This window comes from Lycorma delicatula, chromosome 1 (genome assembly GCF_047948215.1).
Source record: "Lycorma delicatula isolate Av1 chromosome 1, ASM4794821v1, whole genome shotgun sequence".
Lineage (NCBI taxonomy): Eukaryota > Metazoa > Arthropoda > Insecta > Hemiptera > Fulgoridae > Lycorma > Lycorma delicatula.
In genome coordinates this window covers 354,527,547-354,549,338 of record NC_134455.1, presented here as the reverse complement: position 1 = coordinate 354,549,338, position 21,792 = coordinate 354,527,547, and the positions used below count along the sequence as shown (strand labels likewise).

The window sequence follows — 21,792 nt, the reverse complement described above, 5'->3', positions numbered from 1 at the left end:
AGGCTTGTGGCCACCAGGATCTCCAGATTTGACTGCGGCGAATTTTTTTCTATGGGGTTACCTCAAAGAAAAAGCCTACAGAAATAAATCACGAACACTTGAACAATTGAAGTCAATATTGGACAAGCTGTATTAAATATCTAGCCACAAACTTTGAAAAAAGTTGCAAGAAACGCTGTTAAAAGAATTGAAGCTTGTATTCAAGAAGATGGCGGCCACTTCCAACATTTACTCTAAATGTAAGGTAATGGATGGTAATAATAAAAATTACATTTACATTTACACATGCCTTTTAATTATTTCAATACCTACCAATATAAAGTTGGGTTGCGTTTTATATGGGACACTCTGTAGTCTGTCCTACAGTTTTTACATCGACATTTGTTACTACGTTATCTGGGATTGCTCTGATTTCTTTTTGCATAGAAGCTTTGAGTTTGATAATATTATTAGGTCTACTAATGAATGCTCTAGATTTTAGATATCCCTAGAGATAATAGTCGCACCTGAACAGGTTGGAGAATGTGCCAGCCATAAGACAACTCCTCCTTTGGCAATCATGTGGGCTTAAAAACATCTACTGAACCATCCTAAGATACTCTGGTAGTATGTGAGCTGTTGCTCAATCCTGCCAGAACTGCACTGCATTCAAGTTGATCCTTCCGACAAAACGATCCAGGCGCGAGAAAATTTGGTAACATTATTGTGTACCCGTCAGAATTGACTGTGACCACAAGCCCCTCCTCTTTGAAAAAATAAGGGTCTATATGATTTTAAAACTTGCCAAAGAACAACAGACAGTTACATGGAATGTAAAGAGGATGCTTATGAAGTTGCTTAGGATTTGTATCAGGCCAGTAGAAGGAACTTTTATTTATTCATGTGCCTGATTAATGAAAATGCACTTTCTCACTCATCAACAGTACCGCTTATCAGCAAACAAATTAATAAAATTTACACAAAACTATACCAGATTTGCTTTGTCATGCTTACTTAGTTCTTGTACCACCATTATTTTATGCAGATGAAAATTCAAATCTTTTGACACTACAGTGAAAAAAAATGAAAGGTTGCAGTAAACTTTCTGTTTGAGTGTAGTGGGCTCTTCATCATTGCCTTCCTGACTCTATCTATGTTTGAAGAAGTTCTCATAGAGCACTAAGGACGTGATGGATTGTTTTCATTGCAGAAGCAACAATTTTAAATTTGTTATCTGCAAGTTTATTGCATTGAAACACCTTGATGTGTTATATTGGAATGCCAAAGTAACAAACGCTCTGTAATCACAACCAAATCACTATTTTTAAAATATGTTTCCATTATTATTTGGTGGACGTACAACCATTTCAATACCCACCTGCAAGTCACAGATGCCAACTTATTTTAATTTAAAAATCATCAGATTCTTTTGATTCATCCTGTAAGAAGATCTGTTAAAATAATTTGCAATTTGGAGAATACAAAATGTTGTAAGGTAAGATAAGACATGATCAATTTTATAATAAATCAAATAAAAATGAAGATGAATTTGGTAATATGTATAGAATAATAATAATAATAATCAATTTCAATTAGGAAGAAAATATGAAAGGAAAAATTATAGTAGGAATAAAGGATTTAATGACAATTAAAAGCTTGTGGAAGAAAAAATACTAATCATAGAAACAGCATTGCACATTTTATAAAAGTATCCCAATCTTTTAATAGTGGATGTAAAAAAAGAATTTGAGGATTTTAACTTGTTATAATATCTTGTGGATAAGGTGTACAGTGTAAGATAGAGTATTGGAGATAAAAAAGGACAGTTTTAGTAGCATGCATGTCCATAGATTGATTCCTTATCTTTCTGGTATACAGAACCACTAGCGAAGATGGTGATCCTTGAAAAGAAAGCCTTCTGTGTTTTGCAGTTTGTTAAATGTAAATCTATAGTTACAGTTCAATGTGCGTTCTATAGAAAGCTTAATTGTGATTCTCCAAGTGACAATAACATTCACTGATGGCATAATCAGTTTGAAATGAATGGTGGCACAACATTGAAGCAGCTGTCATTTCCATTACTCCAGAATGCTAATTAAAGTACGGGATGAACTCTCCGATTGGTAGGATGTGTACTGCATGATGAAAGATGCTCACATTGAACACCTGTACAGAAAAAATGTAAGTTACTCTTTCATTTTTTTGTGATCCATTATCGTAAGTCAAAGTTAAGAGAAGATACTAAATGGCTTCAATCTCAATTTTTTCAAATTATGACTTAATATTTCACGATTTCACTTTCAGATATTACTGGAAATAGATTTCCAACAATACTGAATTAATTTTTAAAGGACTCTATTGATAAATTTCTTTCATTGTTATTCAAAAAGCTAAACAGCTGATATTTTTTTTAGATTTTAAAATAACAGTGTTCTGTGGAACATGTTTAGCAAAAATCGATTTCGAGAAACAGCTTAAGAAGTCTGAGCATCATACATGGCCAGCATGATAAAATTATGCAAGCTGGACTCATGCTCAGCTTACGTTGTTAGATTCCAAACACACATATATCTAAAGAAGTATTTGAATTATTTACTTGTCTGAAGAATTAGTTTGAAAATCACATATAATATTAATTCTAGATTTAATAAATATTTACAACTATATGGAAAGTAGCTTGAATCAGATTTTTGTAGTATTAAATAAATAAATTGTAAAATTACCATTTTTGATACATTTTCATCCCACTGGTCAGTCAAAGCTAGTTTTTCTAAAATTAAACAATTCTTGTAGTCACCATCGAGATGAAGATCCTTACACCATTGTAGAGATTTTTTCAAATTTTCATATGCATCATTAACTATATTTTCCCATTCATATTCATAATTCTCACTTCGTTTTTTTACTAACTAAAATAAAAAAACATGTTTATCAGAATAAGTATAACATGTATACAACTGAAGTAAAATTGAGCAAACACAAAGCAAGTAGACCTTCATAGTGGTAATCATTAAAATGCAGTTATCTTTAATAAAATTGTATATAAGATATAAACACAAATTATAAATATTTTAGTGTTACTACAAATATTGTCCTGTTGTGGGACAAAGAAAATTTTTAACATCAAAACTCCTGAAAATAATTAAAAGAAAAAAGTTTAAACTCAGAATTAATAAATTATACAACAATAATATTTATGATTATCAATATGTGCAAAATTAAATTTTTTTTTTATGTTTGGGGTGAAAAACGCCTGAGCATTATCATCGCCTGGAATTTTTATTAATAAAAGGGTAAAATAACTCCAAAATAATAAAACTTATGAGGTGTAAAATTAATATTAATCATATAATAAAAATTTATTAAAACAAAAGTCAAAAAAGTGAAATAAAACTCAAAACTAATAACGCAGACAAAGTCTTTAAAATATAAAAGTTAAAATAATAGAATAAAGAAATTATATAGAAAACTACAAGTGATCAAAAATGTGAAAAACAAATCCAGATCTAATGCTTGCCTGCCCCAATGGTGCGAGCGATAGTGTTTCAGCCTTTCATCTGAAGATTGAAAGGCTGGGTTTGAATCCCAGTCAGGCATGACATTTTCACATGCTACAAAAATTGTCATTCATCTCATCCTTTGAAGTAATACCTAACGGTGGTCCTGAAGGTTAAAAAGCCTAATGCTTGACTGAATGTGGAATTCAAAACATTCAATTAACCTTTATTTGAAAATAAAATTATCGCATGTAATAAATCATTGGAAAAATTTTAGTTAAGATAGTAATTTAATTCTGTGTACATTTTATAATGAGTTTTCATGATTAAAAGTCTGTTTTCACCAGTATTAAAAAATAATATTTAGTTGAAAAAAAATACATATATAAAACTATGAATAAAAATTATTTAGTATGCAAATTATATTATAAAGTACATAGTAATGTAAAAATGTTGAATAAATATTATCAGCATTATATATAAATAACAGATAGGAAAAATTGTGCAGGCAGGCAATATTTCGAATATGTATAACAAATTGTTAGGGATGTAGGTAGTATACCAAAATGAAACAACTGGTACTAGATAGGGACTCTTGGAGAGCTGCATCAAACCAGCCAAATAACTGAAGACAAAAAAATACATAAATAAATAATTAGAGTAACTTATATGTACTTACGTAATCCATTGTATCATCATCAATTAGACCTTTTAATTCAAGTTCTTGAAGTTTTAATATACAATCATTATTAGAATCTGCATCTAAATTCGCACACCATGTTTTACCATGCTCATAGGCTGTATCTACTTTACTTCCGAAATCATTCCAATTTGCAGGTTTATCTGGCAGCTTTAAAAAATGGAAAGGAAAATATAAATAATTAATAAAAAAAGTCCTTTTTCCATCAGAGTTTAAAAAATAAATACAATACTGACAACAGGGGCTGAAATAACTCTTTGTTCGGTATACTCATCAATTTTTAACAAGCCCTTCTGTATTTAATATTTTTTGAAAAATTTAATTTGATTGCTTTGTGCAATTCATTTATTTTTTTATTAGGATGTAAAAATTCAAATCCCAATCAACAAATTTTCTGAAACTCCTTGATGGTTACATTGATTTATTTCTCATGCTAATGTTGGCAGGAATTTCTGGATTAGATCCAATGAAAATCAAGGATGGTGGAATAAAAATTTGTAAAACTTCTGTCTACTGGGACTGTTTTCTGTAACAGATAGTAGTCACACAATAGTTGGTTAATAATCAACCAATTTTGTTCACTTTAGAATTACTGTCTTGTAAATCTGTAAGGAGGCTAACTAAGGTAATAGGAGTAAAAAAATTTAAGTAAGACAAAGATTAGAATAATATATTAATTTATTTAAATTATATGTTTTGTAGTCCATATATCCTCTATACGTAAATTTTGGCTAATCATATGATAAAAAATTTTTTCAGCCACTCCTCAAAGTACAGATTTAAAGAACTTTCTTATGGTCATTATTTCACTTTCAGGCATAAGTCCATGTTCAGTAATGTTTTTTTAAATTTACACATTAAAATCTATAAAACAAATATTTGTTCAGTCAATATTTTTTTTTTTTTAATTTAAAAAATTAATATTTAAATATTTTATTATAACATGTTACCTGTATTTTAATACAGTACTTTACTGTTGACAGTATATTAATAACGTTTTACATTAAAAAAAAAAAAATTATTGGCTCAGCAAATATTTGTTGTATAGTTATTAATGTATTTTATTTATTTATATACAATTTATTTTAATACGTAATGTAAAAAAAAAATTAAACACACACACACACACACAGAGAGAGAGAGAGAGAGAGAGAGTGTTTCTAAAATGGTGGGCTGGCTATACTTTTTTGGATTCTACTTATAAAACTAAACAAAAAATATCCTTAGGAGAAATGGCAATTTCTCCTTTGTTCTCCCGCTCTCCGCCATTTTGTTATTTTTATATAAAAATTTATATCTCAAGTTCAGATAGACGAATCACATTAATATTTGGCAAGTGTCTTGGTAATAAAGTTTTAAAATTAGCAAAAAATCAGGACTTCATAAATTACAAAATGGTGGCCATGTTTATTTTTCAGTTCGTTATACCTCCGTAAATATTACTTTTATCGAAATTAATGTTATTGCTAAAATATTAAGCCTTTTATTTTTAACAAAATGATATTTTATTTTTTAAAATCAGTTAACAAAAAGCGGAGTTAGGGCAGAAAATTGATGTTATAATTTTGTGTCTGTTTTCATGTCCTCCACTTTACGTTAAATTCAATTAAATAATGTTCTTATTAGTTCTAGTGTTTAAATTAGTGTCAAATTAAGTAATAATTTTTACACAATAATAGACCTAATAATTAAAAAAATAAAATGACTACCTGTGATAATCTTACGTTAATTATTGTAGAACATTAGGTGTACTTAAACAGTTAACAATTGTTAAAAGTTATAAGAGATGTTCAAAGTGTCCACCATTAGAAATTATACAAGTCTCCAGTCTTTTTCTGAGAAATTGTCTTGATATGATTATTTGGCTTATATGGATTTTTATATTTATTTTTATCATATTCATTAGTCATTTTTTCTATTATTTTATTTATGTAATTGCATTTTAAATTATAAACTACTATTATTAATCTTTGTGTTATTTTTTGTTTTTGTATTTTGGTATATTTACCCTGGTAATTTTATTCTGTTTTAAACAAGATTTTCTGTAATTTCACAATTAAAACTATTAATAAATATTATTTATTTTATATATTTCTTTTTTGAATTTATTTTTTGGATAATGAAATTCTGCTCTAAATATAATGTTTTTATTTATATAAATTTTTTGTGACCGTGGGTGGTTAGAATTTAAATGTAGTGTAATATTTGTTGTGAGTTTTCTATAAACTGATATTTCTATCATATTGTTTATGTTTATTTCAATATCTAAAAAAAGGTTTTTCTGTTATTTTCTATTTCATATGTAGATTTAAAATTTTTATTATAATTGTTAATTTTATTTAAAATCATCAAATATTTGTTATTTATAGTCAGGTATGACTAAAATGTGATCTACATATCTTTTCCGCAACAATATTTGGTGTGTATTTAATGAGCTATGAACTATTTTATTTTCAAAATCTTTTTATAAAAATCTCTGATATAATGGCAGATATAGATGTTCCCATTGATAAGCCTTCTATATGTAAATAACAATTATTTTCATACAATTAATTTTAAGATAAATATTTCTTATAATAGTGATTAAATTCAATAAATTTCAATTAAAATTCTAGACTTAATACACAAAATTAAATCTAATAAAACATGTTAAAATACAAAACAACAACACCTAAATATACATGATTATAAATATAAAAATCTGATGTGGACACCACATGACTTACTTGTACGTCTATTAAATTACAAATACACATTTTTACTGCACTTCATTTAGATTTATTTCATTTGAAAGTGAGGTACAATACAAACTCAAATTCTTTAATAAAAGTGGACAGTTATAAAACTGCTAAAATATTAGTTTTTATTACCATCAAATATTTATACAATTATTAATTCAACAATCTTTGAAATATTGAAATATTAGGTTAGAGTAAAAGTCTCTTGATTACTCTTTAAATAAATTATATACCAAATAATCCAATAATAAAAACTGATTATTCTACACCGTAAGGCCAAAATTTATACTTATAACCAGTATACAGGAGTTCACCAAATGGAATAGTTTAATTATTATTAACTTTTATTTATTCGACACACCAGAAATCTTGTGCATATTATGCACGTGAAAAAAATTTTCTAAGGTCACTAAATTGAATACAATTCAAAAATGTATTTTATATTTCTGTCAATTAAATAAAATGATTTTTTTAAAAATAAATAAACAATTTTTATAAGAATTTGCTAAGAAAATTCAAAAATAATATGATTCTAAATTATAATTTTCAATTAATATTAAATAACCAGATGTTTCACCAAATATATTACATATACACATATGTAATGCCTATTAAATTTCATTTAGACATTTTTAATGGTACATAAAATTTTATTTCACTAATAATTATTTTTTATTTTTTTTTATCATTGAATTATTATTATTGTAAATTTTTTTTACGATCATGGGTTAATAATCTTAAATCAATATATTTAAATAAAAGTTGAAAAAAAAATTAAAAAGTAAAAAAAAACAAGAGGAGATGAAGTCTCCTTTTGTTCGAACTGATGTGCCTTCCTTTTAAGATCCAAATATTTCATTAATAAAAGTTTTAATTTTAATTTTGATTGTAATCAAAAAGGGAGGTGCACAATTAGATGTTACAACAGTGCTAAATACAAAATTTAACATCATTGTTTTTGAGTTATGCGTGATACATACATTCGTATCCATCTCAAATTATACGAGATACATACATTTGTATAGACGTCATGCCGAAACTAGTCAAAATGGATATTTCCATTGAAATATGAAAACCGAAATGTTTCGCGATCACAATACTTCCTTCACTTCGTACAAGGAAGTAAAAAAAAAAGTTAAAAAAAGGAAAAACAGATGAAATCTGAAGACTGAAATTTTTCACGAATATATACATACAAATATAACCTATATATATATATATATATATAGGTTATATCTGTTATTATATCTGTTATAGGTTATAGGTTATAGGTTATATATATATATATATACATACATACAGTGTGTCTGTCCCAGGAGGATTCTGCTATACTTCATAGGTGTATTTCTCTCATTACATATTTAAAAAATTTCATATAAATATAAGTCTGAAAATGATTAGCTCTAAGATAAGATACTGTTTTAGATAAGATCAAAAATGGTAAGCGATTTACGTCTAGTGAAAGTTTTGCTCAGATTTCTCCTCCTGTGCTGAAATGTAGCCTTAACGAAATTTTAAAAAGGTAAATTACAGGGTGAATTTAGTAGTGGTTTCTTAACGTTTTTGACCGGAAAAATTAAAAAAAAAAATATGGATTCCAGAACTGAATCATTATTATTTTCTATGAAATAGGGTGTAATAAACAAAAAGTTGGGTTGTAAAAGATAGTTTTTTATCTTTGCCTTGAAATAACTTTGTAAAATTGACAGTAAACAAATAAAACCTATTGGTTAATTGATAAAGAATTTAATTCTGAGAAAATTGATGTAAATTATCTACTAACAATATCCCACAACAGCAATTTAGTTGTACCTTAATGTGAAACAATAACAGAAAAATTATGTTAATATGTATATATGTATTTATCTGCCTGCAGCATTATGATGTTATATCTTAATTATTAGTGCATTTATTCCCCACTTTTTCTATTATTGTTTCACATTAAAGTACAACTAAATTGCTGTTGTGGGATATTGTTAGTAGATAATTTACATCAATTTTCTCAGAATTAAATTCTTTATCAATTAACCAATAGGTTTTATTTGTTTACTGTCAATTTTACAAAGTTATTTCAAGGCAAAGCTAAAAAACTATCTTTTACAACTCTTAGAAACAAAAGTTTTAAACATTGTTGTGGTTATGATTCAGAATCTTGCTTCAGTGTGATATATTTGTTAATTTTCAGTATAAAATTTTATTTAACTTGTGAAGTGTGCATTTGTGATTTATATGTATTTAAGTAGTTCATTTGCACTGTTTTTAAAAGCTATTGATGATAATTAGTAAGTGATTTGTTCTATAATAAAACAGAAATAACATATAAATTTACAAATCAGAAATATGCAAACATTCATTTTATCTATGGATTTTGTAATAGCAGTGCTACATGAGCCGTTGAAGAATATTGTTGGAGATCTCCCAGTTGGAAGCATTTCTAACCAGCAAATATTTACAGAAACTCACTGGCACCTAAGGAAAAGCAGAACATTTAATGTAATATCTGAACAGGAAACAAATGTGATTGAGCAGATTTTACTTATGACAGGGCGAAGTCAACTACTAGTACTCGTAGATTATCTGCAAGTTTGGGGATTCCATGTGACAGTATATATGGCAGACATTATACAATGAAAGTCATTGAAACCAGTTCAATGTCTTGAAGGTGATTACAATTGCAGCTGAATTGTGTCAATGGTTATTACAAAACAAGGGTTTTCAAAGCTGATATTTATTACAGATAAAGCAGCATTTATGTGAGATGGGATGAACAGTAGATGAAACAAAGATTTTTGGAAACATGAAAATCCTCATGAAATAATTGAATTTAATTATATCATTGAATTTAATTTCCAGCACTGTTTTTCATTAAATGTCTGGTGAGAGATAATATGCAATGTTCTTATTCGACCTCACATTTTCAACAGTAGACTCGCAGGTAATGGTTATCTGAACTTTCTTCAAAATGAGCTGTCAATATTTTTAGAGGATGTTCCACTTAATAGAAGAACCAATATGTACTTCCAACACAATGGCGCACGAGCCCATTTTTATGTCTTGTTATACATTATCTGACTGAACAATTTTCTAACAGCTGGAATGTCTAAAATTTAGCCTCAATTATGGCCAGCTAGATCACCTGATATGAATCCCTTGGAATTATTTTTGTGGGGTTACATGAAATTGTTAGTGTATGCACAAAAATCAAAAAAATGCAAATGAAGTTTTACAAAGAATCACGTGGGCCACTGAAGAGATTAAAAACAACTGTAGAATGCTACAAAATGCTACATCATCAGTAACTTGCCATGCTGATATGTGTTTTCAGGATTTTTTTGGTGGACATTTTGAACAGTTAATGAATAACTTATGCTATTCCATTAGGTTTTAGAAGTTGTATGTTTTTACAGTTTTATACAATAATAGAAGGCTGTTCGTTTTAGTCTAAAATTGTCAATTCAGTATTTTCCATACTGGTACGAATTTTTTCTGCATTAAAGAATTTTTATTGATTTTATTTACATCAATTTCATCAGAATTAAATTCTCTATCGATTTAACCAGTTAAGTTTTATTTGTTTATGGACTATTTAACAAAAGTTATTTTATGCCAAAGTTAAAAAAACTGTTTTTCAACTAATTTTTGTTTGTTTATTACACCCTATTTCATAGAAAATAATAGAAATACAGTTGTGGGACCCATTTTTAAAAATCTTTCAGCACAAGAACCATAAGAAACAACTAAATTTTCGCCTTAACTTACCTTTCCAGAATTTCCAGGACAGCTTCATTTCAGTGGATGAACAGAAATTGGGGCAAAATCTTTCACTAGCTGTAACTGGCTAACGATGCGTTTTCAGACCCATGTTTATGAAAAACATTTTTCATTATTTTAATGAGAGAAATACACCTATAAAGTTTGGCAGAATCCTCCTGGGACACCCTCTCTCTATGTGTGTGTGTGTGTTTATATATATATATCTCTATATATACATTTGTTATAAATGTTGAGGTTAAAAGTTTAGCATTGTACTTAAAGAAACAGTGAATAAAATCAAAACACTCAAATGACATGTTAAAAAAATAAAAATTACTATGCAGTAACTTACCACAATTTGGGCTAAGAAAATCTATCTGTGGCATTCTTAAATTATAAATTGAGAGAAAGATGATAATACATTCAACATTTGATTTCTAAAATGAAATATTCAGTTAATATTTTAGTAAAAAATGTTTAAGCAAAATTTTTACCTTTTTCATAATATCATCATTAAGCTGTTTGATGAATGCATAAAATAGAAATATATCCTTACATTCATCACTTTTTTCTTCATTGAAAAATTTGCACCATTCAATTACAAGTGGGTAAAGTGAATTGGATTTCTCTACAGCTTCTTTCCAAGTCATGGATGAAAATACACACTGTAAAAAAAGAAAAGTTATTAGACACTACTTAATTTTTTTTAAATTTATTTTTGCTCATAGCATGTTATCTTTGCTGCTCACTAAATATTTTAGACTTTGTTATGAAGAAAAAAATACAATCAAGTTCAAGGATCAATTATGAAAATGTTCAATACTTTAAAACCTATAAAAACTTAGTTTGCAAGAAAGTTTTTTAACTAAAATCATAACAAGAATCTTCACACTTTTAGTAATACAAATCACAACTATAACCAGACAACTTAGAGTTTTAAGTTGGCTGCAACTGAAAATGACAATAAACTGTATGAATATTATAAGTGGTGAGCTTTTTATGTTATTTACTTATCAAATTGTGTTTTTTTTTTGTCATCAATAATAAATCTGAAAACCCATTATACAATTAAAAATGATTTTTATTTTAACTTTAATGGAAAACAGACCGTAGATGAACTATGAAAGTATTTAAGTAATTTACCAGAAAAATGTGAAGGAATAAAAATTAAAGAAGATAAAACAAATTTTTTTAATTATATATGCATAGCAAACTGAAACAACAATAAAGGGTTGTAAAAATACTGTTTAAACAGAAGAAAAAATAACATCATTACTCATATATATATATATATATATACTAATCATAATCATTACCCATAACTCATTACTAATATATATAAATCTTCATTATATATATAAATTGTGAAGATTTATATATATTAGTAATGAGTGATCATTGTTTATCATAATAGAAAAACAACAGGTTTTAATAAGTTCTGCAAAATAAATTTTAACCGAATTTAAAAAAATATAAACACTCTTTTGACATAAATAATTGTTTTAAAATTTAAGAAAAAAAAATCAATTTTACTGTCACTTTTACTTTCCCTAAAGTAAATGTTTGAATTGGCTCCAATCATGGCAACACATTGTAATAGCCAATCATTAAATAAATTTCTCACTTTCAAAAAAACTTTGATCATTTCCCGGTACAAATTGTAACTGATGTTACAAGAAAAACATACCCCATCTCTAAAAGATGGTTGTCTGATAAGGCAAATTGGACGAGCTTCACAGCTATGACGATATTCCCCGAAACAACTGGAGTTATCAAAGCCGATATTGACGCTATAACCAAAGTGATACTTGACTCGGCATCGAGATATCCTCAAAACATCTGGAAAACTTACTAAGCGACCCGTTCCGTGGTGGAACGATGAAATAAGTGAAGCTATAAAAAGGAAGAAAAGGGCGTATAATGCCCTAACGTCCTACAATAAATAATCTTATTGCCTTTCAAAAATACAGTGCTTATGCAAAACGACTCATGACAGATTCAAAGAAACAATCCTGGCAGCAATACGTGTCATCCATTGACAGAACTACTACTGCATCAGACGTTTGGAGGAAAGTGAAGGCGATTTGTGGGCGTAGAAACCTTGCCCCGTAACTAGCCTTCAAGACAAAGATGAAATTAAGGACACTCCAAACGAAATTGCAGAGTTATTATCCAATCACTTCAAGAAGGCCAACAAATGGCTAACTATGAGGAAGATTATTGGATGAAAAAAGCAGAACTTGAAGGTCTACTAAATTTCAGAACTGAGTATAATTACTCATATAATGCACCCTTTAAAATGGAAGAATTCGTGATAGCGTTGGAGAAAGCAGGTAACACAGCTGCTGGTCTGGATATAAATCATTATAACATGATCAGGCAGCTGAATACAACTGCAAAACGAAGATTACTAGAACTGTATAATCAAATATGGCGGGATGGAGTGTACCCGCAGCAGTGGAAAAAAGCACATGTTGTTCCAGTACCAAAGAAAAATAAAAATTTAACAGATCCCAATAGCTACCGTCCTATTTCTTTGACGTGCGCTATGGGAAAAATACTTGAAAAAATGATTAATAATCGACTCGTTTGGCTTTTAGAAAAAGAAAATCTAATATCACCATATCAAGCAGGTTCTCGACAATACCATTCTACCACCGATCAAATGATCAACTTAGAGAACATTATATACAAAAGCTTTATTACAAGGAAACATTGTGTCGGAGTCTTCTTTGATCTACAGAAGGCTTTCGATATGCCCTGGCGACATGGAGTAATGCTCCAGATACATGAATGGGGCATTCGTGGCAATCTGCCAGTCTTACTCAGCAACTATATGAACGACCGTACTTTCCAAGTACGCGTCAACAATGAATATTCATCTGAAGAAAGCTTGGAAAATGGCTTACCACAAGGTTCGCCGTTGAGCGGTACCTTGTTTACGATCGCCATTAATAAATTGATATTAGCCATTCCAGTACAAATCAGCAAAAGTGTTTATGTTTATGATTTGGCATTGTGTATGTAAGCAACAAGACTCCTCTTGTGAAATACAAATTACAATGAGCGATTAACGCTCTAAATGAAGTTACAAGGAATAATGGATTCCAATTTTCACCAGAAAAAAACGTGCTGTGTACACTTCTGTAGGAAGAGAATTCCTCACCAAAGTCCTATTTTGACAATTGGCAACAATCCAATACAATATAAGGACAACATGAGTTCTTTAGGTCTGGTATGGGATAAATCCCTTAAGTGGGGATTACATATACAGGACTTCAGTGGTAGATGTAAAAAAGCCCTAAACATTATAAAATGTTTATCGAACATCAATTGGGGCTCAGATAAAGAAATATTATTGAGATTATATAAAGCATTGGTACAATCGGAACTAGGCTACGGATGTATTGTATATTCATTCGCTAGGAAGTCGCATTTAAGAAAGTTAGACGTAATTCATAATAGCGGAATAAGATATGCGACAGGCGCTCTCCGCAGAAGTCCGGCGACTAGTCTAATGTCCGAAGTTGGAATAATGCCAATACATTATAGAAGAGAGATCCTTTTGCTAAGATATGCAGCAAATATATGGGCTTTTCCTGCCCATATAAATAACAAATGTTTTGGCAACTATCATTTGGCTGCATTATACGAACATCGTGCTACCTACTCCAGATACATTAGCAATTTCTGTGAGAGAAATACCGCCATGGCTCTTGCCAGTGGTAAATACAGGATTATCATAAAAGAATGGTGCGGTTTTGAACATGGTTTAAATTAAAACAGAATTACTTACAGTTTATGTTTTTTATTTTTCAAATTTGTCGTCTCTAACATTATTTTTACATAATTAATAAATTTCAATATGTGCGTCCTTAGTCGCTTGACAAATATCCAAACGATACTCAACTTCTCTCCAAACATTAGTTAACATTTCTTCGTTAATGGTTGTCATTGCTTCATTAATCCTATTTAAGTGGTTTAGGTCGCGAATTTTTTGTGTATAAACAAAGCTTTTGATGTACCCCCACAAGAAAAAGTCGCAAGGTGTCAGGTCTGGACTCCTTGGAGGCCAAAGTATGGGTCCTTGCCGGCCTATCCATCGATCTCCAAATTTTTCGTTCAAAGCGTCCGTGACCAATGCATTGAAGTGCGGGGGAGCACCATCTTGTTGGAAATGAAGTTGATGAATGTTTTCGAGTTCATCCAGCTGAGGAAAGCAATAATTGGGTAACATGTCAAGATACACAACTCCATTAATTGTTTTTTCAGCAAAGAAGAAAGGCCCTATTGCACGATTTTTCATCACACCACACCAAACATTAACTTTACGCGAATCGCGTTGTTTCTCGATAATTGCGTGTGGGTTTTCGAGCCCCATATTCTTGAATTGTGTCTGTTAACACATCCATTCACATGGAATGTAGCTTCGTCTGTAAAAATTATATCATCTAAAATGATTCGTTTTCACTTATTCTGTCCGACATTTCAACCGCGAAATTATAAAGTTTTACACCATCATCGGGTTTCAATTGCTGCAGTATCTGGATTTTATAAGCGTGTAATTTCAGTTTTTTATGTAAAACTTTGTGAACTGTTGATTTTGGAATACCTAATTCGACGCTTCGACGGGGGATGGACTTCCCAGGATTTCTAATTGCCGATCGTCTAATTAGTTCAACCGTTTCGTCTGGTACACTTGGTCTGCCGGTTGATTTCTGTTTCTTAACTGATCCAGTTTCTTCGAATTGTTTGAACCAACGAGTTATGTTATTTTTGTGTGGTGGATCTCTTCCGAATTCACGTCGAAACGCACGTTGAACTAAATTTACGAATTTTAATTCAACCATCAATAAAACACACTTTGCTTTGTCTTTATCCGAGAACATAGTAACTCACTAAACTCACCGCAACAACAATACAAGAACTGACGTTGTGGTTACAACTGCTGAAATCAAAGTTTTGGGTTGGAGGCTTTCAGGGATACCAATATAACATCTAGAAATTTCCCTACAATCTTCTTATGAATTACTGAAACCACACTATTCTTTTATGATAACCCTGTACAAGGTTGAATCTCTCTCAGGAAGAAATAAAAAAGAACCCAGCAATGATCATCCAGCAGGAATTTTTAGCAACCGTCAGTAACTACGAAGAATATATTAGAATTTATACTGACGGTTCTAAAACCGAACATGGTGTTGGATGCTTCATATATGTAAATGGAGAAGCCCACTTTTGGAAACTGCCAGATATGGTCAGTGTCTATACGACAGAACTTACTGCCATTCAGCAAGCTCTTCGGTACACAGAATACTATTGCGAAGAGAGAGTGCTAATATGCTCCGATTCCCTAAGTGCAATTGTTACAATTCGGAACAAGAACATTATGGATGTCCTAATTGCAAACATCCTGTCCATTTTATACTCCAAAGGCATTTGTAAGTGTGAACAATTTATCTTATTTCATCCTGCAGCACTATACATTCTTATACAATAACAACAAATACTTTTTTCCTTTTTAGGATTACTTATTTTGTTTAATTATTTTCCTTGATGTTTTCATTAATATCATCCTCATCATCAGAGTATCAATTTTAATTTGAAGTATGTGTACAAATATATATCATTAAATAATTTTACTTGAAGAAATCAGATACAATAAGTCAATACAATTTGTTATTTCAATGTTACTGACAGGGCATATACATGTTTCACCATTTCATATACACTGTTCATCAATTAATATTTTTTATCATCATCTTTTTTTCTTATTTATTATTATTATCATCATTATTAACAGTGTTATTTGTATTACATATTTTCTGCAGTATCTGCTGATGACAGTTCAACAATCACAATGGCTATTTGGATTTAGATGTTAAACAATTTTTGTAAATAGTTTTTTTGAGTTTAATCTATCTTTCAATTCATAGTTTAAGGGTGAGGAGCCAAACTATATAAATGGTAAAATAGCAATGTTTGCCAATAAAGTTGTAACTGATAATATGCAGTCATTCTGCCTTTAGTAAGATTGAGAATCACATGATTATTGTATTCAATGGTAAATAACTTTTTATTCACTTCAAAATTGATTAACTACTGGTAACTGACTCAGGTTCATAATAAAGCATTATCACTGATTCTTTCATAATAATATATTACATCATCAAGTAAAGTCTTATTATAAGAAATGGCCATAACTCTAATATAGAGTTGGCTAGAGACTATCTCATCTTATGTGCATTTAAGTAAAAATGATGCAAATAATGGAAACTATGTTTCGTTGCACAATTTATTAAAAAAAAAATCATTCTGATAAATTTTAAAGATTCTACTGTTAAGTGGTAAGATTTAGAAATAAATTGATAAGTATTTTTTCTAATATAGTTAATTTGAATTTAAAATATTTTCATTATTAAAATGTAACAAAAATTTGAGTTTGTGAAACTTACGTAATCAATTACATCGCCAGTAAGAGCACCAATTAAGGCCAGTTTTTTTAAATTTAAAATACAATGTTCAGTATCACCAGAAAGCCTGTCACACCAATTAGTAGCATTTCTCACTGCCTTCTCTCCTTTGTCAATGACTTGTTCACAAGATAGATTTTTTGCAGCCAACTGTGTTTACAAAAAATAAAAACATTCCATAGTACAATTAAAAAATAATAATAAATAAAAATTATACACAAAAAATTTATAGCTAATTTGTTTTACAAGATAAAAACTTTGATATTTAGAAATCTAAATACAGAATTGAATGGAACACATTTAAAAAACATGGTATCAGTTCAGGGTAAAAAATCTACCTAACAGAGTTTCTGCTACTTACAAATAAAAGTGATTGCTTTAATCAACTGGACAGATAAAATGAATAGAAATTACTTCCTAAACACACATAAATTTTCCCACAGAAGAATTAATATTTCACTGTTAGCATCATCATAAATGCTGATCACCTTGTTCTTTTAGAAAGTTCATGTTGTATTACCTGCTCTATTACTAACAACTACATAATTCTTTTGTACAAAAATTTTCCTTCTTAATAAAAAAATTAATTTCTTTAAGATTAAATCTGTTTTAAAATGAAAAATTTCAACTTTTTTTTTTTTTTGTAAAACATATTTCTAAACTTGAAAAACTAAACACAAGAAAGTGTTGATATGTGAGGGCTGTTTTTTTTTTCAACCATGCATCTAAGTAAACAAGAGATAGGTCGGGGCCAGTCTGCAAATCGTGTGATTGGACCACCATCCCACCACAACCTCTGCCATTGCCGGTTCCATTAAATCAGTCTGAGGTGAGCTATGGGCAATTGAACATGGCCGCTACGAACGATGCTCCCATCAAAGTGTGATTAGTGAAGTGTGATATGTTTTCTGCAAGCAGAAGGATGAAGTGCTGCTGAACTCCATCGCAGAATGACCCTAGTTTATGGTGAATACTTTATGACTCATGGTAGTGTACAAAATGGTGTAGGAAATTTAAAGAAGGGCGAACAGACGTCCATGACAAAGGTGGGCAACGACGCAAGTATGTCACTACTTGTTGGTTGAGCATGTTGATGATTGTGTTTGTGACAAACAGAGGTTTTTTTTCATATCTTTCTTTTACTCTGCCTCCCAGAGCCAGAACTGCATTTAAACATAAACACAGCCCCAGGAGGTGCCGTCAGCTCAAGCCACCCAGGCAGGAATGCTGGGCCTGGCAAAGTCATTCCCAACATCCTCACCCAGGGATAATTATGCAATATGTAAATTAACCAAAAGAGGTTATATTACTGTTATTAAAGTGGGAAATAACTTTTGCTACTTTAAAAATAATGATTAAAATATGTATTTTATTAGACCATTACTGTATTCAAATAGCCATTTTCATACGTTAACAGTAGCTACAAATGACTTTTAATCTTAGTTACTATTTTAAATGTATGATATAAATTTTTATAAAGTTATTTTACTCAAAAAAATATTATTTTACATCTTTTCTTTTTACTTGTATACTTGCGAAATAGAATTCCTTCTGCCGTTCTCATGCATCTCCTACATCAACAGAGTATGGACAATAGAATTATAACACTACTTAGTATAACTAAGTGATAAAGAATTAACTAGCTTTTTAGTCTGAACCTCTGAAATATTTTTCTGTGAAAGTAACAAAGTAACACCTTAAAAAACTAAAAACCTATATGATGGATACAAAGAATTCATTGCAAAAAAAAACACGAGATAGTAAATAAAAAAGAAAAATGTTATCATTAAACACTAGTGAATATGTAAAAAAGCTGAAACTAGACTAGGTATAGAATCTGAAATACCAATTAAAGATTGAAAAACAAATGTAATGGGTCTTTCAAATTGAGTGCAAAAAATTGGCACATTGTGGAGGCAATGTTGATTTTTTTTTTAATTTTTCAGGCATCATTTGTTTTCAATAGTTTATGACAAATCATCATGGAGAGCTACATGCTCCAACAACATTTACAAATCATAATGATTTATTATCAAAATATGGAATCAGTTACAGCTATGTATCATGCACTTTGCGATATTAATCATGTGCATAATCGGCCAAACAAAAGCATAATTCATCATTTGATTAAAAAATCTCCAGAGAATTTTCTTTACTTGATATTGAAACACCAATTCTCAAAAGAAATTCAAGGAGTCAAGAAAGTACTGCTGCTGTAAGTGCAAGTGCTTTTTGTGCTGAAAATGAAAGAGCCTATATTAAAGGTTTTATAACATAAAATCAGGCAGATTATCAATTTAATTAACAAATGATCAATGTAATTAACAGGGTTATTTGATCATGAAAAATTCATAAATTAAATTAATTTTGTGATTGTGTACCCCAAACACAACTGACAAAGAAAAACTTTTTCAGAGATTGTTTTGCATAGATTATTTCCATATCAATTCTGTATCTATTACACATTTGATCTTATAGATAACAATAGTAAAATATCCTTCTATCACCCGAGCTTCAAATAGTGTTCCAAGTTTGTATAATCACACCAAATCATATGCTTTTTGAAGATTAGCTGAGTGCAAACTAGATTAGCTGATTTGTTTATTGCCTGTAACCCTTACATAGGAAAGGATCAAGCAACAACTGATAGTGGATTTTTCATGATTCAAGCAGTTCTGTTAATATTCTAGTGTGCTTCTTAGATAACATTTATGTGATGATTCATCACATTCAGCAGTTGCTGAGATTAGAAATGTTGTCCCTAACAAGTGTATTTCAGTAGAATACAGTGAAGTGTAGCCAATTCAAATTTTACAGAAAGCTGATTGATAGGTTTCATTTTGTATGGGACACTCTATATATCTAATATTACTGGAAATGCATTAGCATGTTACAGAAAATAAAAATATGCACATAAGGAATATAAATAAATGTTTTAATAAAAAAAGTTTACCTTTTTGATGATATCATCATTAATTAAATCTACCATTCCCATTTTCTGCAGAGCATAAATGCAATCTTCCTTCATTTCATCAACTGAGGTTGGTAGTTCAGTAGACCATCGTCGCACTTTCTCCCATGTATCTCTGGCTAATTTTACAACATCTTCTAGAGATAAATGATGATCTAAAATCTGAAATAAAAATATAAAGAAATAGCTTGGTTTTATTAGTATTGGATACAAAAATGCATTCTAAAAAAGTAGATTTTAATACTTAAAAAAAAAATAAAAAAGCCTTGCCTATGTAAATTGTAGCCTATCGAGCAAGTTCTGTTGTTGATAAATGGAATATATTTTATAAGATTTTCATAACACATAAATGCCACTTGTCCTTTTGTTATCAGAAATTATAATTTGCATAATCCACGTAAAGCTGTTTTAAAATTAAAATATGCTATGGAAGATTAATGCAACTTCTATAAAAGAATTAAGTTAGGAAGTTATTTAAAAAAAGTTAGAGATGAATTTATTAGGAAGTTTAAGTTATTAGGCATTAAATACAGGAAAGCACTTGGAATAGATTTAAGTTAATTTAAAATTAGTAACAATTATCTAAATATTATAAATTTAACAAAATATTTTGATATATTAATTTAAAATCAGATAGTAATAAAGGTAATAGTTACTTCAATAGTGGGTGAAAAATTTGCAGAATTCTTTAGTAATGCTGGTCTTACTAACAAACATATGAGTAATTTTACAACATGAGTAATATTGTAATACAATATTACTCATAATATTGTATAACAATATTACTCAAATTGTAATACAATATGATGTAATTATATTTTAATATAATTACAATATGAGTTATTGTAATAGATAATTGTAATTGTAATTTATTATATTATTATGGTTAAAAAATAAATAAGTGCATTTTACTAATCCATATTTATAATTAGCACAGACAAAGAAGCAGTTATTAATCAATTTAGTAGAAAAGTACTTGTGACTGGAATGAAGCATGAGGAAACAGCTCCTGTACAAGGAATGAAAATTGCAATTGGTTCTTCTTCATTTAATTTAGAATCATTAATCTACAGTATATTTCCTGGCATCTTCTCAAGATCAAGTGACAGATCGCTTCATAGAAAAAGATATATTAACAAGGTTAATACCTATTGGCCAATATCAAAAAAAATTATTACAGCTAGTTTATTTTTTTAAACATATAAAGCTATTTAGATTATCAACATGGATTCAGAAAGGAAAATCAACCACAACCACATTGGTTGACCTTAATTTTTAAATAATGCATGTACAGCACAAAAAGAGGTGATAGATTTATTAAAAGCATTTGATTCTATGTAACTGAATTCTGTTTTACTGGGTAAATTTGAAAGTTATAGAATAAATTGGTTAACACTGATATTATCGGTATTTTTTTTAAATAACAGAAAGCAGAACACTGAAATAGACTTTAGGACTTGATCTGAAATAACTATGTTAAATATCCAAAAAATTTTACTTATGGGTTTCTCAGAAGCCTTTGGTCACTTTTTCTAGTACTATAGTGTAAAGTAGTTAATGATTTTCCACAATCTCAAAGCATTAAATTGATAAATTATATAATTTATGATGGTATAACATAGATTATTTAAGAGGCTATAACAAGGGATCTAATAAATAACTCTAATTGAGGTTTTAATAA

At 29.3% G+C, this 21,792-nt stretch overlaps 1 protein-coding gene across 1 annotated transcript in view; it reads right to left on the bottom strand.

Moving 5' to 3' along the window:
• Positions 1–21,792, bottom strand: part of LOC142334470 (uncharacterized) — a 712,180-nt gene that overhangs the window by 202,484 nt on the left and 487,904 nt on the right. Inside the window, exons 82-86 of the mRNA XM_075382526.1 lie at positions 20,094–20,273; positions 17,123–17,290; positions 11,162–11,332; positions 4,156–4,326; positions 2,703–2,888 (exon numbers count right to left, since the gene is read on the bottom strand). Of these exons, the coding sequence (XP_075238641.1) occupies positions 2,703–2,888; positions 4,156–4,326; positions 11,162–11,332; positions 17,123–17,290; positions 20,094–20,273 (876 nt within the window). The remainder of the gene's footprint in view (positions 1–2,702; positions 2,889–4,155; positions 4,327–11,161; positions 11,333–17,122; positions 17,291–20,093; positions 20,274–21,792) is intronic.